Genomic DNA, 27,559 nt, shown 5'->3' with positions numbered 1-27,559 from the left:
GGAGTCACTGTGCCCGTGGTTTCCAGGGAGACGCAGTACCAAAAAACGAAAGGAAAATAAATAACAGCCTGACTGAGACAAAGTATAAGGCAGACTTGTACTGTAGGGTTTCACTTAGCTGTTTAGCTACAATGAATTATAATATAATAGAAAAGGAACAGAAGGATTATAAAAATGATGTATGATGTCACAGTGTATTCAATTGGTTTATGCTATTTGTGTCTTACGGTTTCCATCTGCTTTCCCCAATCACAGGACTCTTTGCTGGACAAGAGGAGGACTCCACCCCTCCTCCAGCCAATCAGAGGGTGTTAGAAGGCCAAGCTAAATTCCAAAATCTACTGTTGGCCCCTCCTCCTCATGACTTCATCCCTTATCAGCTGATGGATGAGTTGAAGGTGAATGGTTTTACTATGACCTTTCTCACAAAGTATTGTCTAACTTTCAATCAAAGTCAGACAGCCACATATTAGGAATTAGTTGTAGATGATCCGTTGCATAATTATTTTTGAATAATCTGAGGTGTTCATTTTGGGGGTAGATAATCATTAACCACAGCTTGCACTGTTATTGCAGTTCTTTATGTGACCAAGTGTAGTTGTCTCTATACTTATGTAAAGTGTTAATGATCTAGATGGTTCATTTCTATGATATTTTTATTCACAGAGAAACATCAAGAAGCCGTCCAACAGAGCACCAACTGATAGACCGGGCCTCTCCCAGGACAAGAACTCAGAGCGCAGGTATGTACCACACATACACACACACAATGAATTTGCATTAGGACAATAAAATATCACACATGTGGACACTTGGAGAAAACACTGACTGTGCAATTTGCACTGACTGTGACTGAGTTTTCCCAATATCTCGCCACATGGAAGCTTTTCATTGAAGGCAACTGGGCTAGCCACCAATTTGGGGCCTTTTGAGAAGTATGACTTGGTCCCAAAGATTTAGAATTTTGTGATATTTTAACATTGTCATAAAGACCACATTCCTAACTTAAAAAACACGTTTTCCAATCTCAAGAGGTTAAATAACAAAATGACTACAGTAATTGCATATTAAATGGCAAATAAAGTAACAGGGTTGACCGTGACAGGGTTGATGATTTCTTCTTAAATATGCCTTGTGACAGGGGGAATGCAAGCTTCACCTCAAAAAATGTAATTAGTAAACTATTTGTAGCCTTTCTATCTATGGGTAACAGGGTTGATGTGTTATGCTCGACCCACTTAGTTTTCCACCACAAAACACCAGAAAATTGCTAAAAAGAATAGAAACAGTTCACCTGCTTTTACTTTATGGTTTGACTATATGTTAAATGTTTCTTTTGAAAAAAAAATATTTTAGAAGGAATAGTTTCACCATATTAAAACGAGAGTTCAGTTCACGTAACAGGGTTGACCATAAAATGAGGGACAGATGTAAATGAATCACTAATCAATATTAAATAAATAATAATCTTCAGAAATGACTGTCAAAGCAACAGAAAAACTAGGACTTTACAATGATGGTGAAACTTGGAGAAATTTGTGAATTAAGTGGTTTGATGGATGGGCATGTCAAAATGCATATTCATATTAAAAATACGATTTATTGAATTCTCTACTTAAAATATCAAAGGGACTAATTTCATGGAATGACCCACATCTCTACGCATGCAGGTGTTTTGAGATTGTTTGATGCTTTAGTCACATCAGCACCCAAAACAGACAAACAGTATTTATGTAGCATGTTATTTGGCGGCAAAGAGCCGTCTGATTTATCCTTTGTGCACTCAACATTTTGTGTAATGGAACAATTAGTTGTACACCATGACCAGTTTGTTTTTTCACCCACTCTGTAGCGCTAGCATTTCAAAATGGTGGATTTAAGGTAATTGCAGCACACTCACCTGCATCTACTTAATGGAATCATGTACTGTAGGGACAGATGGCTGGGGGTACTGGAATAGGGAACGTGCGTCATTAACTCAATTAGCCTGCCAATGGAGGTTGAGGAGGCCTTTGTGTGCTTTCTCCCGCAGATTTGACACTAATACACAATACATTTTCATTTCTCCAACTCCCCATCCCTTCATCCCGCCCACTTCTCTTTGTTGTCCCTCCTTCCTGTGTTCCACCATCTGCACATACTTTGAGAGCTGTGCAAGCCATTGGGGCACCAGCTCCTCTTTGACTGACAATAAAAACATGTTTTTTTATATAGATTTTTTGGAAGAGCAGAAAATCTATTGTTTTCAGCTGAAACACAATGCCTAGAGCTTGCCCATGATGTTGCACAATGATTGAAGTCAATAAGTCATCGTTTTATTCAAATTATGATATATTTGGGCGTGAAGTGGGAAATCCAAAAGGCTAATACTTTTCAGTTTCTTTTCAAGGCTGGGGGTTTATTTGAATGTTACCACCCACCAGCATGGTATTGTTTATTAATCAGAAACAGCTGCAAAGTTATTCTTCTTCGCGACTGAGTTTAGCCAAACAGTCTTGCGTCCACTTTGTCGCATGAGCTATGGAGCAAATAAAAATATGGGGTGCAAATGTATGTTTTTGCACCTCTATTTTTTTTACCAGAAAATGTTCATAATTTGTAAATTTTTACTTATGTTTGAGCTATTCTGTATTAAAAAAAAAGAAGTTTTTAATACAGAATAGCTCAAACATAAGTGAAAATGTACAAATGATGTACATTTTCTGGTAAAAAAAATAAAGGTGCAAAAACATACATTTGCACCCCATATTTTTATTTGCTCCATATACTGCTAAAAAAAATAAAGGGAACACTAAAATAACACATCCTAGATCTGAATGAATGAAATAATCTTATTAAATACTTTTTTCTTTACATAGTTGAATGTGCTGACAACAAAATCACACAAAAATAATCAATGGAAATCCAATTTATCAACCCATGGAGGTCTGGATTTGGAGTCACGCTCAAACTTAAAGTGGAAAACCACACTACAGGCTGATCCAACTTTGATGTAATGTCCTTAAAACAAGTCAAAATGAGGCTCAGTAGTGTGTGTGGCCTCCACGTGCCTGTATGACCTCCCTACAATGCCTGGGCATGCTCCTGATGAGGTGGCGGATGGTCTCCTGAGGGATCTCCTCCCAGACCTCGACTAAAGCATCCGCCAACTCCTGGACAGTCTGTGGTGCAACTTGCCGTTGGTGGATGGAGCGAGACATGATGTCCCAGATGTGCTCAATTGGATTCAGGTCTGGGGAACGGGCGGGCCAGTCCATAGCATCAATGCCTTCCTCTTGCAGGAACTGCTGACACACTCCAGCCACATGAGGTCTAGCATTGTCTTGCATTAGGAGGAACCCAGGGCCAACCGCACCAGCATATGGTCTCACAAGGGGTCTGAGGATCTCATCTCGGTACCTAATGGCAGTCAGGCTACCTCTGGCGAGCACATGGAGGGCTGTGCGGCCCCCCAAAGAAATGCCACCCCACACCATGACTGACCCACCGCCAAACCGGTCATGCTGGAGGATGTTGCAGGCAGCAGAACGTTCTCCACGGCGTCTCCAGACTCTGTCACGTCTGTCACATGTGCTCAGTGTGAACCTGCTTTCATCTGTGAAGAGCACAGGGCGCCAGTGGCGAATTTGCCAATCTTGGTGTTCTCTGGCAAATGCCAAACGTCCTGCACGGTGTTGGGCTGTAAGCACAACCCCCACCTGTGGACGTCGGGCCGTCATACCACCCTCATGGAGTCTGTTTCTGACCGTTTGAGCAGACACATGCACATTTGTGGCCTGCTGGAGGTCATTTTGCAGGGCTCTGGCAGTGCTCCTCCTGCTCCTCCTTGCACAAAGGCGGAGGTAGCGGTCCTGCTGCTGGGTTGTTGCCCTCCTACGGCCTCCTCCATGTCTCCTGATGTACTGGCCTGTCTCCTGGTAGCGCCTCCATGCTCTGGACACTATGCTGACAGACACAGCAAACCTTCTTGCCACAGCTTGCATTGATGTGCCATCCTGGATGAGCTGCACTACCTGAGCCACTTGTGTGGGTTGTAGACTCCGTCTCATGCTACCACTAGAGTGAAAGCACCGCCAGCATTCAAAAGTGACCAAAACATCAGCCAGGAAGCATAGGAACTGAGAAGTGGTCTGTGGTCACCACCTGCAGAACCACTCCTTTATTTCTGGTGTCTTGCTAATTGCCTATAATTTCCACCTGTTGTCTATGCCATTTGCACAACAGTATGTGAAATTTATTGTCAATCAGTGTTGCTTCCTAAGTGGACAGTTTGATTTCACAGAAGTGTGATTGACTTGGAGTTACATTGTGTTGTTTAAGTGATCCCTTTATTTTTTTGAGCAGTGTATATGACCATTTTACAAATGGTATAATTGCATAATATGTTTGCATTTTGCAACCCTGCTCCCCCCGTCACTCCAAGATGACTGGTTTTGACCACTAAAGTCTTGCTTCATTACACACTTTACTACTTTGATTGGTGCAGCTAGAAACCAGTGTCTTATCTTATAATGAACAGGCACACGAAGAAGAAAATTCATGGAACTTGTTTATCTATTTTGTTGTGCTGTTATATTTGTATTGATGTTTCATGTCCAATGCGCTCATGGTGTTACATGTTATTTGCAAAGTCATTGTAGTCTATCATTTCACTTCCCTTTGAGAGCCATGAGCAAGGACTGACTTGGCTTTGCTGTACCGCAGCCGAAGCCTGCCAGCAGCCTACCTACCAAAGGTTGCACCGTGTCCATAGCAATGTAGAAAAACGTATGTGTTTCGTACAAGTTACCCAAGGTAACAATAGATGACGAAGACAACGATACTGGTTTCCATCTGTGGTGAAGTCTTCACTAAATGCTTATGACAAATCCAGCTCCAGAAGCAGCATTGCCTAGCCAGCTAGCTAATCTTTTAATTACGGTGTAGTTAAAAAAAAAAAAACATCAACAACCGATAACATTAGCTAGCTAGATAAGGTTAGGAAGCTAGCTAATTTCACTGACAGCTGTCAGTTCCCTATTTGTTTATGTTTCTGGACTCCATGTGGAAATCACCATCATCAGAGGTGGAACCTAAACAAGCATTTCCGCTCTAGGGCATGAATTGCGTTGAAATAGGGATGCCTTTTAAGTTTTAATGTCACATGCACAATTACAGTGAAATGCCTTTCCTGCAAAGTCAAAACCCAACAATGGAATAATCAATAACAATGTGTTTCTAGAAAGAAAGAAAAACACACAAGAAATAAGAATATTAAATATTAAATACACAAAGTATTAGGTATGCATACTGTATACAGAAAATATTTTAAAAGTCAGATCCAATTCCATATTTACATGTGCAGGGATAGTGGAGGGTTAGAGGTAGATATGTATAGGGGTAAGGGGACTAGGTAACAGGCTATAAGATAAACAGAGTAGCAACAGTTTTCATGTGAGTGGGTGTGCGGGTGTGTAGAGTCTGTATAAATGTATGTGCATGTTATGTGTGAGTGAGCAAATTATGGCGTGAGTGTTTGTGTGTGTGTTGGAGTGACAGTGTGTGCGAGTGTATAGGGCCCTGTGAGTGTGCAGAGATAAAAGGTCAATACAAATACAAGGTAAACTCAGTCTGTGTAGCTATTTTGTTAGCAATTTATTAGTTGTATTGATAGGAGGTAGAAAACGTTCAAGAGCCTGTTGGTGTCAGACTTGATTCACCTGTACCGGCAGCAGAGAAAATAGTCTTTGGCTTGGGTGGTTGGGGTCTTTGACGATTTTCCGGGCCTTCTTTTCACACCACCTGATATAGAGGTCCTGGATTGCAGGGTGCTCTGCCCAAGTGATGTACTGGGCTGTCCGCACAACCCTCTGTAGTGCAATGCGGTCGAAGGCGGTACTGTTGCCATACCAACAGATGCTTGGTTTGACATTTCCTAACGGGGTTGAGAATTTAGAATGATTTATTGATATTTTAGAAGAATTGCGAGAGATGCCCCTTACTGGTTTGTTTTGGTCTAATCATATATTCTTCCCTAGTGGAATGCACACAATTAGCTAGCTCGATGAAATAGTGACTAGTATCAAGGAAATACACATTCCCACCGATTTATGAACATGTGATTTGAAACCAGAAATTTTCTTAGAATTTTTTTCTCCCTTTTTTTGCTAAATTATCTTTGTGTCTAAGCTAGTCAACTCAAATACAATTACGAGTGGTTCTTTTGACAGAGAAAAAAAATCACTTATGCTTTCCCCCAAAGGAATGCGGTGTGAAATTTCTTCATTCATCATGTTGTTATGAAGTCCATTAATGTAGTCATTTAGAAACCCGGCAGTGAGTGCCCTCTTTGTATACCTTCATTTTTCTAGGTAGGTTGACTGAAAGTGCATTCTCTCAACAGCAAGAGGACGCAGGAGCTGGTAGTGATTTAGTGGCTATGGTAGTACGAGTTGCCAGATTGCGAACTTTAAAGATAACGTTCTTCATTGAGAAACACAAAACTTCCATGCACTTTATCCATTGACATAACTGCAAATATCGACAACCTTAGATCTCAAGCATACAGTTACATTTGGTTTGCAGAGATTGCCTTCTCATTTAATGCTAGATGTTTTTCTGATAGTACATCTGTAGGCCTGATGTCAGACCATGTTCATTCGGGACAAATCACTGAATGTAAATACCATGTTTTAAACAACAGAAAACCCATGCATTTCAAACAAATGCCATTTGTAACAAGACTTGACCAGGTTGAGCAGTAGAAGTACTGGGAAAGAGTATTTGTATGAGGGGAAAAACACATTTACTGAGATTGTCCTACATTCATCTCTTCCCCAAATCAATATCCCAAGAGGTTCAAGTCTCTCATGTCAACAACAATGTGTGAGCAAAGGCGAAGGACCTCCATGTAGACCCCACACAGATAGGCATTCACTGCTTTATCCTGCCTATTCTTCCTTATGTAATTCAAGTGTAAATTTACCACTGGCTCCTATGTAGAGTATTTTTTGCGCCTATTGTCTAAGCCTAGTCAAGTGAGATGGCTCCCTCTTAATCATTGATCCAATTAATTTGGACAACCTTGTCCCTCTCTCCCCAGAAGAAAGGACCGCACTGAAAGAACACTGTTACAAAAGGAGTGACTTCATACCGACCAACTTTTTTGATTGACACCGGTGCCAAAACGGCTCCAGGTCACTATTATAGAGGATGAAGTTATAGAACTTTGGAATGAGAGAGTGGAATCACTGAAAGAGCTAAACATGTCTCTATGCCAAATAAATGTTCTCAATTATTCAACTAACTGAAACAACCCCAATGGCCTTTTTTTACTGCATACTTTCCTACAATGTATTGGAGGGCAGAGCTTAGAATCCTGTCATATTAGCCACGTTTTTTTTCTTCCTGTGGACACCTGGCATTTCTATGCACCATTCTTAACTCCCTCCACAAGGGAAACATTGAGTTTCTCTACAGTAGGTCCAGAAGTGTATGAATCTGTTTGTTCCATTAACCAACAGACCCAGAGAGAATGATGTTCAAGGTTTTTTACTCTATTCAACCTAAATCATGCAGCCAAATTATAAGACTTCTCAGCAGTTTGGGAAAAAAGTACTGAACCAATGCTTTAATGGTCATAGATTTGTTGTTTGTGTGTAAGTTAAGTTCTGACTCAATTCATGTCAGATGATTCTGGTTCCTAATGTGTTTCTTAAAATATTACATACATTATCTAAGGAACAAATACGCATGATATTCTTGTATTTGAAGAAACACAGAATGATCCATTTCTGGGACTCCGCCGATAGCATCGATGAGCTAAGCACTTCCTTCATTGGCTTCATTAGGAAATGCATAGCCAACATTGTCCCCACAGTGAAGGTTTGCTGCTGCCCCAATCAAAAGCCAAAATGTATGGGCCTCCTGATTGGCGCAGCTGTCTAAGGCACTGCAGTGCTTGAGGCGTCACTACAGATCCAGGTTCGATCCCGGGCTGTGTCACAGCCAGCCGCGACCGGGAGACCCATGAGATGACTCACCCTTTGGCCCAGCGTCGTCCGGGTTAGGGGATGTTCTTGTCCTATCGCGCTCTAGTGACTCCTGTGGCGGGCCTGGCGCATGCATGCTGACACGGTCGCCAGTTGTACGGTGTTTCCTCCGACACATTGGTGCGGCTGGCTTCCCGGGTTAAATGAGCAGTGTGTCAAGAAGCAGTGCAAGGGAGTGTGCACATGCCACTATTCTGTGTTGAGCGTTTAACAAAGTGATCATTTGAAACAGGTCCTCATATATGCTTAGTATAGTTACTTATGCAACTTTAGTTGTGATACAAACCTTAGAATGTATTAGAACTCCAAACATATTGCCTAAGGCTGCATGATGCAACTCTTTTGGGGTGGCAGGTAGCCTAGTGGTTAGAGCGTTGAGCCAGTAACTGAAAGGTTGCTAGCTCGAATCCCCGAGCTAAAAATCTGTCGTTCTGCCTCTGAGCAAGGCAGTTAACCCAGTGTTCCTAGGCCGTCATTGTAAATAAGAATTTGTTCTTAACTGACGTGCCTAGTTAAATAGAGGTTAAAAAAATAAATGTTATAAAAATGTACGATGATTTGAAAAAGTTGCATCTCATTCACAATTTGACAAGCATTTGATAATATTCTCAACCAGCAGACTATTCTCAATTTAATCTGGTCTTTACATATATCCTACTAATATATATGTGAAATTATTTTCAGCCACAAAATAACATGTCATCCCGTAGCCTGCACTCGAAAAGCGAATGGAGGAAGCTCTTCCTACATTTACGTTTCTTTTTAATATGCCAGCCAAGTAGGCTACGCTGGTTCTAAAGCGAAACAATGTGCTTAACCTCTCTGGGGTAGGTGGGACGCTAGCGTCCCACCTGCGGGACACACTATTCAACAGCCAGTGAAATAGCAGGGCGGCAAATTCAAAACAACAAAAATCTCATAATTCAAATTTCTCAAACATACAACTATTATATCCCATTTTAAAGATACACTTCTCGTTAATCCAACTGCATTGTCCGATTTCAAAAAGGCTTTACGGCAAAAGCATAACATTAGATTATGTTAGGACAGCACCTAAACAAGAAAAACCACACAGCCATTTTCCAAGCAAGGAGAGGCGTCACAAAAACCAGAAATACAGCTAGAATTAATCACTAACCTTTGATCTTCATCAGATGGCACTCATAGGACTTCATGTTACACAATACATGTATGTTTTGCTCGATAAAGTTCATATTTATATTCAAAAACCCCATTTTACATTGGCGTGTAATGTTCAGAAATGTTTTGCCTCCCAAAACTTCCGGTGAATGAGCACATCAATTTACAGAAATACTCATCATAAACGTTGATAAAATATTCAACAGTTATTTAAAGAATTATAGATACACTTCTCCTTAATCCAACCGCTGTGTCAGATTTCAAAAAAGCTTTACGGCGAAAGCAAATTTTGCAGTAATCTGAGTATAGCGTTCAGACACTAAACCAAACTCGCCATTTTGTGGAGTCAACAAAACTCAGAAATAATATTATAAATATTCACTTACCTTTGATCTTCATCAGAATGCACTCCCAGGAATCCCAGGTCCACAATAAATGTTTGTTTTGTTCGATAAAGTCCACCATTTATGTCCAAATACCGCCTTTTGTTCGTGCGTTCAGTCCACTACTCCAAATGCAGGAAACGCGCGCAAATGTCACGACGAAAAGTCAAAAAAAGTTATATTTACGTTTGTAGAAATATGTCAAACGATGTATAGCATCAATCTTTAAGACGTTTTTAACATAAATCTTCAGTAATATTCCAACCGGACAATTCCAATGTCTTCAGAAATGAAAAGGAACACAGCTAACGCTCATGTGAGTGCGCGCCTCTGAGCTCATGTCATTTTCTCACTCATCAACTTCCAGGCTCTCTTGTTCGCTCCATATTCACAGTAGAAGCATGAAACAACGTTCTAAAGACTGTTGACATCTAGTGGAAGCTTTAGGAAGTGCAACAGGACCCCGTTAACACTACAAATTGGATAGGGATTCACTTGAAAAACTACAAGCCTCAGATTTCCCACTTCCTGGTTGTATTTTTCTCAGGTTTTTGCCTGTCATATGAGTTCTGTTATACTCACAGACATCATTCAAACAGTTCTAGAAACTTCAGAGTGTTTCCTATCCAAATCTACTAATAATATGCATATCCTACCTTCTGAGCCTGAGTAGCAGGCAGTTTAATTTGGGCACGCCTTTCATCCGGACGTCAAAATACTGCCCCTACCCTAGAGAAGTTAATATTAGGAAAGTTAAGAAATAAATATATTAGGCCTTATCAAGGCTCAGGCTAAGACCCAGATGCAAACACAGGAGGCAGATAGTACGAGTCTGAGTTTATTGTAGTTCAAGGGGCAGGCAAAAGGTAAGTCAAGGCAGGGTCGTAATCCAAATTAGAGTCAGGCAGGTACAGGACGTCAGGCAGGATCAGGACAGGCAGAAAGGTCAGAACTGGGAAGACTAGGAAAAACTAGCGCACAGGGAACATGGGAACACGCTGGTAGGACTTGACAAGACGAACTGGTAACAGAAAACCAGGTATAAATACACAGGGGATAAAGAGGGGAGATGGGAGACACCTGGTGGGGGTTGGAGATGAGCACAAAGATGGGTGAAACAGATCTGGGTGTGACAGGCCTAGCCTATAGAAAGCTGATGGGACACCGGTTGTAAAGCAGATTAATGTGCTTAATTTTAAGAATTGAGCAATAAATATAGCAGCACCAGAAAGCTGGGATCCTCTTTTAAATAGTGTCCAGTTAAAACTCTGTTTTCACACGTAAATGTGCAATTACTGGGCTGATAGGAACATATTTTCACTACTAGGTTATGTAGGCTATGGGCTCTGCAACCCCTTCAGTTGTGATACAAACCTTATCAGAACATATAGGCCTATGGGCTAGGCTACATGCGACTCTGATTTGAAAAACTCGCAAAAAAATGCATATGCTGTTTCTCGCCTTAGACTGCACACACTGGGCATCATTCACAAGTACTAATATTCTCACCCGTCAGACTATTCTCAATTTAATCTTGTCTTTACATATACTAAATAATATACAGTATCAGTCAAAAGTTTGGACAAACCTACTCATTCAATGGTTTTTCTCTATTTTTACTATTTTCTACATTGTAGAATAATAGTGAAGACATCAAAACTATGAAATGACCCATATGGAATCATGTAGTAACAAAAACAGTGTTTGTCACACTCGTTGTTGGAATGAGACCAAGGTGCAGCGTGAATGGCGTACATTTTACTTTTAATAAAAATGACACCGGAAAAAACAACAAAATACAAAAACGAACGTAAAGCTACATGCAGTGCAGAAAGCAACTACACACAAACAAGATCCCACAATCACAGGTGGGAAAAAGGGCTGCCTAAGTATGATCCCCAATCAGAGATAACGATAAACAGCTGCCTCTGATTGGGAACCATATTAGGCCAACAAAGAAATAGAAATACAGATATGCCCACCCAAGTCACACTCTGACCTAACAAAATAGAGAATAAAAAAGTCTCTCTAAGGTCAGGGCGTGACAGTGTTAAACAAATCAACATATATTTGAGATTCTTCAAAGTAGCTACCCTTTGCCTTGATGACAGCTTTGCACATGCTTGGCATTCTCTCAACCAGCTTCATGAGGTAGTCACCTGGAATGCATTTCAATTAACAGGTATGCCTTGTTAAACGTTCATTTGTGGAATTTCTTTCCTTCTTAATGTGTTTGTGACAAGGTAGGGGTGATATACAGAAGATAGCCCTATTTGGTAAAAGACCAAGTCCATATTATGGCAAGAACAGCTCAAATAAGCAAAGAGAAATGACAGTCCATCATTACTTTAAGACATAGTCAGTCAATCTGGAACATTTCAAGAACTTTAAAAGTTTCTTCAAGTGCAGTGGCAAAAACCATCAAGCGCTATGATGAAACTGTCGCTCATGAGGACCGCCACAGGAATGGAAGGCCCAGAGTTACCTCTGCTGCAGAGGATAAGTTCATTAGCGTTATCAGCCTCAGAAATTGCATCCCAAATAAATGCTTCACAGAGTTCAAGTAACAGACACATCTCAACATCAACTGTTCAGAGGAGACTGTGTGAATCAGGCCTTCATGGTCGAATTGCTGCAAAGAAACCACTACTAAAGGACACCAATAAGAAGAGATTTGCTTGGGCTAAGAAACACAAGCAATGGACATTAGACCGTTGGAAATCTGTTCTATGTTCTGATGAGTCCAAATTTTAGATTTTTGGTTCAAACCGCCATGTATTTGTGAGACGTAGAGTAGGTGAACGGACGATCTCCGAGGCACACTTAACCAGCATGGCTACCACAGCGATACGCCATCCCATCTGGTTTGCGCTTAGTGGGACTATCATTTGTTTTTCAGCAGGACAATGACACAACACACCTCCAGGCTGTGTAAGGGCTATTTGACCAAGAAGGAGAGTGATGGGAGTGCTGCATCAGATGACCTGGCCTCCACAATCACCCAACCTCAACCCAATTGAGATGGTTTGGGATGAGTTGGACTGCAGAGTGAAGGAAAAGCAGCCAGCAAATGCTCAGCATATGTGGGAACTCCTTCAAGACTGTTGGAAAAACATTCCAGGTGAAGCTTTTTGAGAGAATGCCAAGAGTGTCCAAAGCTGTCATCAAGGCAAAGGGTGGCTACTTTGAATAATCTCAAATATAAAATATATTTTGATTTGTTTAACACTTTGGTTACTACATGATTCCAAAAGGGTTATTTCATAGTTTTGATGTCTTCACTATTATTCTACAATGTTGAAAATAGTAAAAAATTAAGAAAATCCCTTGAATGAGTAAGTGTGTCCAAACTTTTGTCTGGTACAGTATGTGTGAAATTTGGTTTTGATTTAGAATGGGCCATTATCATGCACCTGTCGTAACAAGGGCAGGGGAAAAATGACATGTCATGCATATGCACTTGAATAGCGAATGGAAGACACTTTTCCTGTGGTTAATTTTCATGCCAGGCAAGTAGGATACTCCAGTTGTAAAGCGAAGCAATGTGCATAATATTAGGAAAGTTGATCAATAAATATCTTAGGCCTAGCCTATAGAAAGCTGATGGGCTCCTCTTCTTTTTAATAGAGGCCATCAAAACTATTTTCTCACACAATTGTATAGTATAGCCTAAAGAAATGTTGTGCAACATGGGCTTATATGAACACTTATTTCATTCCATGCATCAACCAGCTATGAGGAGCTGGCTCTCGCTGCGCATCAGGTGAACCTATTCTGCTCAAACTCTGAATGTCAGGGCTCTCATGAAGTGTTTGATTTGATTTTTGATTGCATTTGAATTGATGTCAGAGTGATTAGAGGGACAATAGAGCGTTGAGTCCTTGGCCATTAGCAACTGGCTGTTAGCAAAAAAAAAAAAAACAAAAGCAACTGGCTGTTAGCAAGTTTGGTAGGCTACTAATAGCCATCAGCGGCATCAGAGCACAGTTTTGGAGAAGCCTAGTTACCGTGACTCAACGGTCACGTGGAATTTGACTGCAGTCACGACTCGTGAGTGCCGGTGTGGCCTTAATACGGTCACCATAACAGCCCTAGACATGAGTAAGGTATTTAATCAGGTCAACACTAGTAAGGCCGCGGGGCTGGGCGGTATTCCAGGGCACGTTATTAGAGCATGCGCAAAACAGCTGGCAGGCATAGTCATGGTCATTTTCAATTTCTCCTTGTCAGAGTCTGTAATTCCCATGTCTCAAGCAGACCACCGTCGTTCCTGTTCCCAAGAACTCTAAGGCTAACTGCCACAATGACTACCACCCTGTAAATCAAATCAAATGTTATTTGTCACATACACATGGTTAGCAGATGTTAATGCGAGTGTAGCGAAATGCTTGTGCTTCTAGTTCCAACAGTGCAGTAATATCTAACAAGTAATGTAACCATTCCCCAACAACTACCTAATACACACAAATCTAAAGGGGTGAATGAGAATATGTATATGGATGAGCGATGGCCGAGCGGCATAGGCAAGGTGCAATAGATGGTATAAAATACAGTATATATGTACATGTGATGTAAGTTATGTAAACATTATTAAAGTAGCATTGTATAAAGTGACTAGTGATCCATTTATTCAAGTGGCCAGTGATTGGGTCTCAATGTTGGCAGCAGCCTCTCTGAGTTAGTGATTGCTGTTTAGCAGTCTGATGGCCTTGAGATAGAAGCTGTTTTTCAGTCTCTCGGTCCCAGCTTTGATGCACCTGTACTGACCTCGCATTATGGATGGTAGTGGTGTGAACAGGCAGTGGCTTGGGTGGTTGATGTCCTTGATGATCTTTTTGGCCTTCCCTTGACATCGGGTGTTGTTGGTCAATTTCTTCAACAGATGATCAGGTCTATATAATTATCAAACATATATTAGTAATGGAAAGGAAACCCAGACTCTTTGTTTAAGTATTAAAATGATCCTTTAGTAATACAATTGTAGGCAGAAGTTGGTACAGAGTACAGCATATGATAGCTCTCCCCAGGTTCTGCAAAGTGTCTAAGACATCCTGTAACTTATAGCATCCCCAGTTCCCTTTGCGTGACTTTCCCTGGAAACAACATTTTAATAAATCTAACCTCCCCCTGACAGCAGCAACCATCTTGTCAGCAGTTAAAAGCTCAGAAGTGGGTTTGACCGAAACTTGACCTTTCATCACAAGTATAGGGTCATAACAAGGTGAACGAGTCTAAGCATACTCTGACAGGTGGCTGTTTTCATCAGGCCTGCGGCAGCCTTGTGTTCTCAGAAAACCAGTCGTATTCTCAGAACCTCAGATAGCCACGGTGGGGCCCAAACAGGAGGAGTATGAGCGTAGTATGAGCGTCTGATGGTGTCTGAAGGGCACAACACTCAAAACAGGTGTTAACACACACACAGAGGTCTCCTGAGAGGGGACATAACAGTTTATCATAACACAATTTATTAACCCTTTAAAAGATATAAGGCCTTGGTTTAATCCCTTCAGTATCATGGAGGGTAGGTAGTTTGACCCGGTGATGCGTTGTGGAGACCGGACCACCCTCTGGAGAGCGGTTGAGGGCGGTGCAGTTGCCGTACCAGGCTGTGATACAGCCCGACAGGATGGTCTCGATTGTGCATCTGTAAAAGTTTGTAAGGGGTTTTTGATGACAAAACAAATTTCTTCAGCCTCCTAAGGTTGAAGAGGCGCTGTTGCGCATTCTTCACCACACTCTCTGTGTGGGTGGACCATTTCAGTTTGTCTGTGATATGTACGCTGAGGAACTTAAAACTTTCTACCTTCTCCACTGCTGTCCCTTCGATGTGGATAGGGGGTGCTCCCTCTGCTGTTTCCTGAAGTCCACGGTCATCTCCTTTGTTTTGTTGACGTTGAGTGAGAGGTTGTTTTCCTGACACCATACTTCGAGTGCCCTCACCTCCTCCCTGTCGGCTGTCTCGTCGTTGTTGGTAATCAAGTCCACTACTGTTGTGTCTGCAAACTTGATGATTGAGTTGGAGGCGTGCATGGCCATGCGGTCATGGGGGAACAGGGAGTACAGGAGGGGGCTGAGCACGTACCCTTGTGGGGTCCCAGTGTTGAGGGTCAGCAAAGTGATGATGTTGTTTCCTACCTTCAGCACCTGGGGGCGGCCCGTCAGAAAGTCCAGGACCCATAGTTATTCCTTTTGTCCAGATGGGATAGGGCAGTGTGATGGCGATTGCGTCATCTGTGGACCTGTTGGGGCGTTATGCAAACTGATGGCGGTCTAGGGTGGCCGGTAAGGTGGAGGTGATATGATCCTTGACTAGTTTCTCAAAGCACTTCATGATGACAGAAGTGAGTGCTATGGGGCGGTAGTCATTTAGTTCAGTTATCTTTGCCTTCTTGGGTACAGCAACAATGGTAGCCATCTTGAAGCATGTGGGGACAACAGACTGTGATAGGGAGTGATTGAATATGTCCGTAAACACACCAGCCAGCTGGTCTGTGCATGCTCCGAGGACGCGGATGCCATCTGGGCCAGCAGCCCTGTGAGGGATAACACGTTTAAATGTTTTACTCACATCAGCCATGGAGAAGGGGTGGGGGGGGTTGCAGTTTGTTAGCGGGCCGCAACGGTGGCACTTTATTATCCTGTGTTTAGTTTGTCTGGAAGCGTGACGTCAGTGTCCGGGACATAGCTGGTTTTCTTTTTGTAGTCCCTGATTTCCTGTAGACCCCGCCATCCATCCACGGTTTCTGGTTAGGGTAAGTTTTAATAGTCACAGTGGGTACAACATCTCCAATGCACTTCTTTATAAACACACTCACCGAGGCAGCATATAGGTCGATGTTGTTCTCTTGAGGCTTCCTGGAACATTTCCCAGTCTGTGTGATCAAAATAATCTTGAAGCTTGGCTTCCGATTGGTCGGACCAGCGTTGAATGGTTCTCGTCACTGATACATCCTGTTTGAGTCTCTGCCTCTAAAGATGGTAGGAGCAAGATGGCGTTGTGGTTGGATTTGCCGAAGGGAGGGTGGGGGAGGGCTTTGTATCCATTGCGGAAGTTAGAGTAGCAGTGGTCGAGGGTATTGCCATTGTGCATAGCGCAATCAATATGCTGGTAGAATTTAGGTAGCCTTGTTCTCAAATTTGTTTTGCTAAAATCCCCAGCTACAATAAATGCAGCCTCAGGATGTATGCTTTCCAGTTTGCATATAGTCCAGTGAAGTTCCTTGATGGCTGTCTTGGTGTCTGCTTGAGGGGGAATGTATACAGCTGTGACTATAACAGACGAGAATTCTCTTGGTTTGATTGTAATCTAGGTGGGGTGAGCAGAAGGACTTGAGTTCCTGTATGTTGTTATGATTACACCATGAGTCGTTAATTATGAAGCATACACCCCCTCCCTTCCCAGAGAGGTGTTTATCTCTGTCGGCGCGTTGCATGGAGAAGCCCGGTGGCTGAACCGATTCCGACAACATATCCCATGAGAGCCATGTTTCCATGAAACAGAGAATGTTACAATCTCTGTCTCTCTGGAAGGCAACCCTTGCTCGAATTTTGTCTACCTTGTTGTCAAGAGACTGGACATTGGCTAGTAGTATACTCGGTAGCGGTGGGCGATGTGCACGTCTACGGAGCCTGACCAGGTGGCCGCTTCATCTGCCCCTTCTGTGGCGCTGTTGTTTTGGGTCGACTACTGGAATTAGATCCATTGTCCTGGGACGTGGTCCGAACACAGGATCCGCTTCAGGAAGGTCTTATTCCTGCTCGTAATGTTGGTTAGTTAACGTTGCTCTTATATCCAATAGTTCTTCCCGGCTGTATGTAATAAGACTTAAGATGTCCTGGGGTTACAATGTAAGGAATAATACATTAAAAAAACTAAATGCTGCATAGTTTCCTAAGAACTCGAAGCGAGGCGACCATCTCTGTCGGTGATATCTTGGGCTTCGCCATCTAGCACTCACATTTGTAATCATGAAATGCTTTGAAAGGCTGGTTATGGCACTCCATCATCCCAGACAATCTAGACCCACTCAAATTTGCATACCGCCCCAACAGATCCATAGACGATGCAATCTCAATTGCACTCCACACTGCCCTCACCCACCAAGATTAGAGGAATACGTATGTGAGTACACCATAGTCCCCTCCAAGCTCGTCACCAAGCTTGAGATCCTGGGACTGAACACCTCCCTCTGCAACTGGATCCTGGACTTCCTGATGGGCTGACACCAGGTGGTGAGGGTAGGCAACATTACCTCCACCACGCTGACCCTCAACATGGGGGGCCCCAGAGGGGTGTGTGCTTAGTCCCCTCCTGTACTCCCTGTTCATCCTCGATTTTTGTGGCCACGCACGACTCCAATGGCCATCATCGAGTTTGCTGACAACACAACAGTGGTAGGCCTGATAACCTGCGATGATGAGACTACAGAGAGGTCGTCAGTGACACTGCCAGGACAACATACTCTCCCTCAATGTCAGTAAGACCAAGGAGCTGATTGTGGGGGGTGCGGACAGCCCAGTACATCACTAGGGCAAAGCTCCCTTCTATCCAGGGCATATATCAGGCGACGTGAAAGGAAGGCCCGGAAAATTGTTAGACTCCAGCCACCCAAGCCTTGCTTCCGCATGGCAAGCGGTACCAGCGCATCAAGTATGACACCAACAGGCTGCTGAACAGTTTTTCTATCCCCGAGCCATAACATGCTGACTAGACGCGCATGCGTGCGTCCACATGCGCCATTGCATTACCACCACAGACTGGACTGGAGTGTGGACCCCAGTTCATCTTTCAATCACCCACGTGGGTATATTACACGTTTCTAACCCTAACCCTAGCTAACGTTATGTGTATGACATTATTATTCGTATCCCAGAACCGTTTGCTTTGCTAGTTAGAGCTTAATGTTAGCTAGCAAACATTGAACTTGGTTGGTTGGCTCCCAGCAGATTCATGCAGGGTAGTAATGACATGATTTGGCACTATGTTCATTGTTGTTTAACTAGCTAACATTAGCTGGCTGGCGTGTTTGCTAACGTGACGTTGTTTACCTAGCTAGGTTCATTGTTTACCTAGCTAACTAGCTACATGTCTTAAGCTAAGTGTACAACACCTGTTGAATATGGACGGTGTCAGTAAACATTGGCAGAAAAGCGTAATGAAATTGTTGCCAGCAGAGCTGGTTAGGTTGTTTTCATGTTATCCAGAGGTAAACAAATCATCGGCCAGAGCGTCAAGTGTGCGCTCTGAACACTCCAAGAGCGAAACAAGATGGGTGAGGCTAAAGCTTAAGAGGGTGTGAACGATGTTGAATGGGTGTAGACAAAGGATAGCTCTTCAGTAGATAACAAAACATTCAAAGGCCATTTTCTCAAGTGAGTTTACAAGTTTATCAACTTTCAAAGCAGAATTACTTTCCAATTGTTCCTCAAAAATACAGTGTATGATATACAATTTTGTACCTCTGAGTCTCTACTTTTCTGCAATGTAAAGAACACAATTTCAAATTTTGCTACATAAGTCCGATTCCAGGTGGTGAGTCACATATGCTCCTATAAACCAATGAGGATATAGGAGAAGCAGGACTTGCAGCGCGTTAAGCATCAAAAATAGAACCAAGTTCTACTTTAGTGCCTGGCTACGAAGATGCTTGCAAGCAGTTTGGATGAAATGATTGAATAACATCTTTGTGTAAATTGGCTACATGGACTATCTGCATTGACCCTTCTATTTTATTCTCTATGCACACTCACTCTATGCACATTCTACTCACTCACTCACTCACTCACTCACTCACTCACTCACTCACTCACTCACTCACTCACTCACTCACTCACTCACTCACTCACTCACTCACTCACTCACTCACTCACTCACTCACTCACACATTCATACTGACTCTATACACACGCATACCTAGTTACCTTACCCTACCACAAATATGGTATTGGCACTGACCCTGCATATAGCTCACTTACTTTCCCGAGTTGTTCTTATTTCTATTTCTTGTGTTTTTGTTCCACTTGACTTGTTTATAAATGTTTTATAGTACTACTGCATTGTTGGGAAAGAGCAAGATCCTCATGGATCCTTGCAGAGAGGAAAAGTTACAGCATAAAGGGAAAGGTGACACCTAGTCAGTTGCACAACTGAATGCATTCAACCGAAATGTGTCTTCCGCATTAAACCCAACCCCTCTAGGTTACGTTGGATAGATTTTACTCATTCTGTATATTGAAAACGTTAAGGTGTCTTTGCTCACAGCGTGTGTGCCATTGCGAGAGGAACATGTCACCCTTAACGATATGGTTACATCAGCAACCGTTTTCCCAAAAATATTCTTGAAAAAACTCTGACTTTAACAAGAGAACTAAAGCAAACAATAACAATCAGAGTGTAGTCTGGAACTCAGGTAATGGAGCCCCCGGGCACTGGCGACATGATCAACACGAAATAAATAATGTGTAACCATGGGGGGGCTAACCGCCCGCCCGGCCTCCACGCTGCCACTACTGGGAGTATTCATGTTTTACTGTACAGCTGCTGCACTGTTTTAATGAACTACACAATGAGAGCTGGGCTGCCACTCCATCAAATACTACATTCCCTCTCTCACTGCGGTCTGCAGCACTGTCTCGTAATTACTCCAATTGTAAATTCCATTCCATAGAATACAGCTGCATGTATTACCGTTCAGAGTTGTTGGCAGCTGAGATTTCACTTGTTTTCTTGAACTAAAGCAAGGGTGTTGAAGAAATTTTACATTTAAGAGATGTTGCAATGTATTGGATTAGCATTTTTTAAGTATCAGAAATTATGGAGTAAATCAGCAAATTGTCATTTTCAAGGGTCATTTTGCTCTAACTATAAATGTTTGTGCTGTATGTACAGTGGGGTCTGAAATGATTGACATCCTTGATAAAAATGAGCAAAAATGAATGATACATACTGCAATAAAACATTTGGAAAGTATGTCTTTTTAAACTACAAACGTAACATGTAACGTTTTGTTCCCATGTTTCATGAGCTGAAATAAAAGATCCTCAAAATGTTCCATATGCACAAAAAGCGTATTTCTTTCAAATTTTGTGCACAAATTTGTTTACATGCCTGTTAGTGAGCATTTCTCCTTTGCCAAGATAATTAATCCACCCGACAGGTGTGGCATATCAAGAAGCTGATTAAACAGCATGATCATTACACAGGTGCACCTTGTGCTGGAGACAGTAAAAGGCCACTAAAATGTGCAGTTTTGTCACACAACACAATGCCACAGATGTCTCAAGTTTTGATGGTGTGTGCAATTGGCATGCTGACTGCAGGAAGGTCTAATGATCAATTAGCCTTTTAAAATTATAAACTTGGATTAGCTAACACAACGTGCCATTGGAACACTGGAGGGATGGTTGCTGATAATGGGCCTCTGTACGCTTATGTAGATATACTGTCACGCCCTGATCGTAGAGAGACTTTTTATTTCTCTATTTGGTTAGGTCAGGGTGTGATTTGGGTGGGTATTCTAGATTATGTATATCTATGTTTTTTTTATTTCTATGTTGGCCAGATATGGTTCCCAATCAGAGGCAGCTGTCTTTCGTTGTCTCTGATTGGGGATCATATTTAGGCAGCCTTTTCCCACTGGGTTTTTGTGGGATCTTGTTTTTGTTTGTTACTGTGTAGCCTGCAGAACTTTACGTTCGTTCTTGTATTTCATGTTTTGACGGTGTTCATTTTTAATAAAGGAAAAATGTTCGCCTGCCACGCTGCACCTTCTTACGACGGACGTAACAGAATATCCCACCAAAAACGGACTAAGCAACGTGGCCAGGATAGTTGGACATGGGAGGAGATCCTGGACGGCAAAGGGCCCTGGATGCAGATTGGAGAATATTGCCTTCCAAGGGAGGAGATAGAGGCAGTAAAGAAGGAACGGCGACGCTATGAGGAATTAGCACGGCAACAACGGAAGCCCGAGACGCAGCTCCCCCAAAACATTTTTTGGGGGGCACACGGGAAGATTGGCGGAGTCAGGATTGAAACCTGAGCCAACTCCCCGTGCTTACCGTGGGGAGCGTGTGACCAGTCAGGCACCATGTTATGCGGTGATGCGCACTGTATCTCCAGTGCACATTCATAGCCCGGTGCGCTCTGTGCCTGCGCCCCGCATTTGCCGTGCTAGAGTGGGCATTCAGCCAGGACTGATTGTGCCGGCTCTGCGCTCCTGGTCTCCAGTACGCCTCCTCGGTCCAGGATATCCTGTGCCAGCTCTACGCACTGTGTCGCCAGTGCGCCTTCACAGCCCAGTTCGTCCCGTGCCAGCGCCCCACACTTGCCGGGCTAAAGTGAGCATCCAGCCAGGACAGGTTGTGCCAGCCCTACGCTCCAGGCCTCCACGGCCCAGTATATCCTGTGCCAGCTCCGCGCACCCGGTCTCCAGTGCGTCTCTCCAGCCTGGTACGCCCTGTGCCTGCTCCACGCACCCGGCCTCAATTGCGTCTCCCCAGTCCGGTGAGACCTGTTCCGGCTCCACATATGAAGCCTCCAGTGATGCTCCATAGCACGAAGCCTCCAGTGATGATCCATGACCCGGAGCCTCCAGTGTTGATCCATGGCCCGGAGCCTCCAGTGTTGATCCATGGCCCGGAGCCTCCAGTGATGATCCATGGCCCGGAGCCTCCAGTGATGATCCATGGCCCGGAGCCTCCAGTGATGATCCAAGGCCCGGAGCCTGTAGCGATGATCCATGGCCCGGAGCCTGTAGCGATGATCCATGGCCCGGAGCCTGTAGCGATGATCCATGGCCCGGAGCCTGTAGCGATGATCCATGGCCCGGAGCCTGTAGCGATGATCCATGGCCCGGAGCCTGTAGCGATGATCCATGGCCCGGAGCCTGTAGCGATGATCCATGGCCCGGAGCCTGCAGCGACAGTTCCCAGTCCGGAGCCTCCGGCGGCGGTCGGCAGTCCCGAAAGAGAGTCGCCACCGAGGATGGTGGATCCGCGAGCAGTGCGGGGTCTACGTCCCGCACCGGAGCCGCCACCGAGGCTAGATGCCCACCCGGACCCTCCCCTATTGAGTCAGGTTTTGCTTCCGGAGTCCGCACCTTTGGGGGGGTACTGTCACGCCCTGACCGTAGAGAGACTTTTTATTTCTCTATTTGGTTAGGTCAGGGTGTGATTTGGGTGGGTATTCTAGATGATGTATATCTATGTTTTTTTATTTCTGTATTGATATGGTTCCCAGTCAGAGGCAGCTGTCTTTCGTTGTCTCTGATTGGGGATCATATTTAGGCAGCCTTTTCCCACTGGGTTTTTGTGGGATGTTGTTTTTGTTTGTTACCGTGTAGCCTGCAGAACTTTACGATTGTTCTTGTATTTCGTTGTTTTGACGGTGTTCATTTTTAATAAAGGAAAAATGTTCGCCTGCCACGCTGCACCTTGGTCTCATCCTTCTTACGACGGACGTAACATATACCATAAAAAATCAGCTGTTTCCAGCTACAATAGTCATTTACAACATTAACAATGTCTACACTGTATTTCGGATCAATTTGATGTTATTTTAATGGACAACAAAATGTGTTTTTCTTTCAAAAACAAGGACATTTCTAAGTGACCCCAAACTTTTGAACGGTAGTGTAATTGGCAAAAGTGGGCATGTAAGTAAGCCATCCATACCCGTCGTGACACACTCACTTCCAAATCTTGTTTTGGACACGACTGACGTTATGACCAAAATTATCCTATTTACACTTTGTAGTAAATCTTGACACTAGAATTAATGTTTCTGATTCATACTGATGGCACATAGGCCATTTGTAACCAAGAAGTTGATCCTAGGAGGCAGTGAGGCAGTTCCACTTTAAGGTCAACGGCATCATGTACTTTACCCAGTACCAGGACATTTTACCCAAAAACCTGGTTGCCTCTGCCAGCAGGCTAAAACAAGACAATAACCCCAAGCACATATCAAAATCCACAAAAATGGTTAATTAGCCACAACATCAAAATTGTTCTATGCCCATCTCAGTTTCTCTGGATTTGAAACCCATTAAATATCTGTGGTTTGAATGGAAGAGAGCAGTCCATAAGCGCAGACGAAGGATATCAAGGAGTTGGAAGGGTTCTGTATGGATGAATGGTCTAAGATCCCTCCCACTGTTCTCTAACTCATAAAACATTTTAGAAAAAGGCTCAGTGCTGTTATCCTCGCACGGTGAGGAATTGGAAGGTATTACAAAGAATTTTGACTCCTTCCATATTTTGAATGTTTTATCATTTGTTAAACAAATTCCCTTTCTCTGAGCAATTGTAGTAGTATAAAATAATATAATTTCCCAATGCTTTTGAGTGTACAATACAGTTCATTATTTCAATTATTTATTTTATACAGTTATTTTTGCAAGGGTGTCAATCATTTCAGACCCCACTGTACACTGAGTGTACAAAACATTAGGAAAACCTGCTCTTTCCATGATAGAGACTGACTAGGTGAATCCAGGTGAAAGCTATAATCCCTTTTTGATCCACTTCAATAAGTGTAGATGAAGGGGAGGAGACAGGTTAAAAACATATTTTTATGCCTTGAGACAATTGAGACATGGATTGTGTATGTGTGCCATTCAGAGGGTGAATGGGCAAGACAAAATATTTAAGTGCCTTTGAACGGTGTATGGTAGTAGGTGCCAAGTGCACCGGTTTGAGTGTGTCAAGAACTGCAATGCTGCTGGGTTTTTCACGCTCAACGTGTATCAAGAATGGTCCACCACCCAAAGGACATCCAGCCAACTTGACACAACTGTGGGAAGCATTGGAGTCAACATGGACCAGCATCCCTGTGGAACGCTTTCGACACCTTGTAGAGTTGAGACTGGTCTGAGGGAAAAAGGGGGTGCAACTTAGTATTAGGAAAGTGTTCTTAAAGTTTTGAACACTCAGTGTATGTTTGTGCTGTATGCTCTGTCAACTACCAGAAACACAAGTCTATTTACTTAATCTGTCATCAATATTGATACTTTACACTTTTCCCCCATATTTCTGTGTAGCTCAGAAGGGCCTATTGCTTCTGCAGTTGGTCCATCTCTAAGCACAGTCTTTCACTGACGTGATTTACAGTAGCAGGAGGTAAACCAGCGGGCACGACAACCACACATGCACACATACACACATCCTCCAAAGACTGCACACAAAGGTTGAATCATAAGAAAACACACAATGGCACAAGCGAGACAGCTCCCACCACTCTCTATGCACCAGCCAGGAGAATACATTGTACATTAACAATACAGGAGAAGAAAAAATGTCTTTTTATACACCTACTGAATAGGTCTGAAAAGCTAGGCTCTGTTCCCATTGGCGGTGGGGGATAATAACTAAAAGTATGTGCGCTGGGGGGGAGCTTCGGTTTACTCTGGGATTTTACTGTCTTCACTCCCTAATCCCCCCAGCTCTGCTGGAATAGCTCTTCTGTGACGTAATGCAGGGAGGGAGCTGAAGAAAAAAAACTCATAGCCAAACATATTGAGGGGGGATTGTATAGTATTGCAAGGGGACCTAGCTAACCCCCTCTGAATAAAAAAAGCCTCTTGTATGGAGTGTGCATGTTTGGTACGTGCATGCGTGCCTGAGACATACCCAGGGTAGAACACAGTAAACCATTAGGCAAAGGCAAGAGAAGTGTTGAAGAAAAGTTCCCCCAACTCTGACATAAATATAAATCTGGACTCTGTAGAAAAGGTAAACGCTGCTGGTGGAACCGTGAAAAGTTACATCCTACCTAGATGGTGGAACCCGAAGTGTGCATCTTTGATTTGTTGCGTCAGGTGAATTGAGTAAAGGCGATTTACAGGGATCATTGGTCGCCCCTTGAGTGACGTCCCCCTCTGAAAAGGCAGCTCCATATCCTGTTTACAATAAACCCCTGCACTCCATGGGTTCTCGCTCTTTCACTCTCCCGCTTCTCCGTCTCTTTCGTCTTCTGCCGCTGTCTCGACAAGACGTATAGTAAAGGAAAGGGATCCTCTCTCTTTCCCCCCCGAGGGGCAGTTTCAGACAGAGAAGCACACTCTCAAAGACATACTCATCACCTTGTGTATTCATTGAAAAGGAACAGCCGGGGGGGAGAGACTTTGTCTCCCGGGGGTCCTTTGTAACCTTGATTTTCTTTTCCCCTCTGTCTTTTTTCGTAAAGATCTTTGGAATGTGCTCTCCAGCTGTAGGAACCCTAGGTGGCTGATGGGGGGCGTTAACAATTCCTCTCACCCCCCCTCCTTCTTACACCCCCAGCTCCATCTCCATGTTCTTATTCACAGAAGTTGGTCTAGGGCTAGTTTCCTCAGAATGGCACCACTGCGTATTTTGAAGGCCCCATGTCTGAAACCACAGGTTTGAACCCTCCCTCCCTTTAGTCCCGCAGCATTCTCATCTTTTGAATGCTTTTCAACCACAATAGTGAAATCTCTTGCATTGGTACCCCAGCATAATGCCATAGACGGAGCCTCAGAGAATGTTGCGGAAAAAGCTAATTAAAGGCAACAGACAGCCTTGTGACAGGAAAGCCATTATGTGACGGCTTCATAATGCGACAGAGTCTCGGATTCCAAAGCAAAACAGCCCCAAAATAATCGCTGTACTCCCTAGGAAAACCAGACCACTCTCATGCACGACTACTGCTAACCAATGTAATTCCATCATTAGAACCCAGTCCCTAAAATCCTTGCCAAGTTTTTTGAATTTTACAATGCTAAAACCTAAATGAGCGAAAATAATTATTCACACACCGACAGTTCCCTCCAAAATGTCACATTGGTTGTTTATGGACAATATGAATTATAGTATGAAAAATCGGTGACCTTTGGGGGGGTGTTCTATATCTTGGTTCAGTTTCTGTGGCTCTTTCTTCAACCTACAGCAATGCCTTGACTTCCCCCATAACTTCCTCTCCAAAGTATAGGCTTGCATAGCCTTTCAGTCAATCTCAGGTTACAGAAAATACAAAAATGTAAGCTTGGAGCCGAAGTAAAAAGGCTTTGTTTGAAATGAGGGACCTTGAGTAACCTATTACGTACAGTATTTGAATCCTGTTAATTATTTCCTATTGAATTGAGTGGGTTATATAACTTAGCTTGGATCTGTCTTCTGACACGTTTTTCCACTGCTGGAAGGAAATAGCTCGAAGTCCACCATATTAATGAACCCCATGTGGACAGTGGGCGTTAATGTATGTAGAGTTCTTGAAATTAAGAGTTTTGCCTGTCTATTTCATTACATATAGTATGTATGTTGGCTACTTTAGTGTGTCTGTACTTTTCAAAAGTTTAGTTTGATTTAATATTACTGTTCTGTTTTTCTATTCAGCTGGTATTGATTATAGAGGCATTAAATACCAAAAGAAAGGTTCTGAATAAACCATTTTTTTTTAGAAGATGTCAGCCCTGGGATTGTTATGTACTTGCCCAAAGATGCTGTGGGAGCAGGAACAGAATGTTAAATCACAAGTCACTATTAGACTTCATAATGCGACCCCCAACCTAGTTAATAGTGATATTTCAGCCCAAATCAACATTTCTGTCATTTCCATATCATTAAATCAGCATGATTTCCAAGGCATGTATTGCATATTCGCCCTAAACCTCAACAGTCTTCATTTCCAAAAGGAATGGAAAGAATGTAACCTCACCTTATTACAACTCAATGTCCTTAAATGCATCTTGAAATTGGTAAAATAAGTTAAATGTGTAACATAGGTGCCGGCCGACTTCAAGACACTTAAAGGGGAACTTGGCTTAATTTTTTGGCTTGCTCCACAAGAAATGGTGGTTGCCATGACAGAAGCCAAACTTCAGTTGGCTTGGTGGTGTGGTTTGATGTGGGTGTTTCTTGGCTGTGTCCTTGCCACCTCTAAGACACACCCATCTGTCAGAAACTTGCCTGCAGCTGTTTCCCCCAACTCAATCACAACAAACAAACCTCCTGCAGGTTAAGTTCAATAACTACAGGTGAGATGCTGGA

General features: G+C 43.1%; 1 protein-coding gene and 1 long non-coding RNA gene across 6 annotated transcripts in view; one reads left to right on the top strand and one right to left on the bottom strand.

Annotated features, from left to right (window-relative positions):
- Positions 1–27,559, top strand: part of LOC106567360 (MORN repeat-containing protein 1) — a 96,951-nt gene that overhangs the window by 55,815 nt on the left and 13,577 nt on the right. For 4 of the 5 annotated variants that reach the window (XM_014136514.2, XM_014136512.2, XM_014136510.2 and 1 more), the window contains 2 exons: positions 256–398; positions 667–743. In XM_014136514.2, coding sequence (XP_013991989.1) covers positions 256–398; positions 667–743 — 220 coding nt within the window. Of the gene's footprint in view, positions 1–255; positions 399–666; positions 744–7,081; positions 7,245–27,559 lie in introns of those variants that run through there. The other variant, XM_014136513.2, reaches the window with a different exon arrangement.
- LOC123726224 (uncharacterized) lies at positions 5,338–25,645 on the bottom strand. The gene is made up of 3 exons (XR_006758585.1): positions 25,326–25,645; positions 14,321–14,445; positions 5,338–5,914 (listed from the first exon to the last, which is right to left on the bottom strand). It is a non-coding gene; the product is annotated as an uncharacterized lncRNA (long non-coding RNA).

This window comes from Salmo salar, chromosome ssa13, assembly GCF_905237065.1.
Source record: "Salmo salar chromosome ssa13, Ssal_v3.1, whole genome shotgun sequence".
NCBI classification, from domain to species: Eukaryota; Metazoa; Chordata; class Actinopteri; order Salmoniformes; family Salmonidae; genus Salmo; species Salmo salar.
Note: the sequence above shows the minus strand (reverse complement) of the source record. Positions and strands in the feature narration are given on the sequence as shown.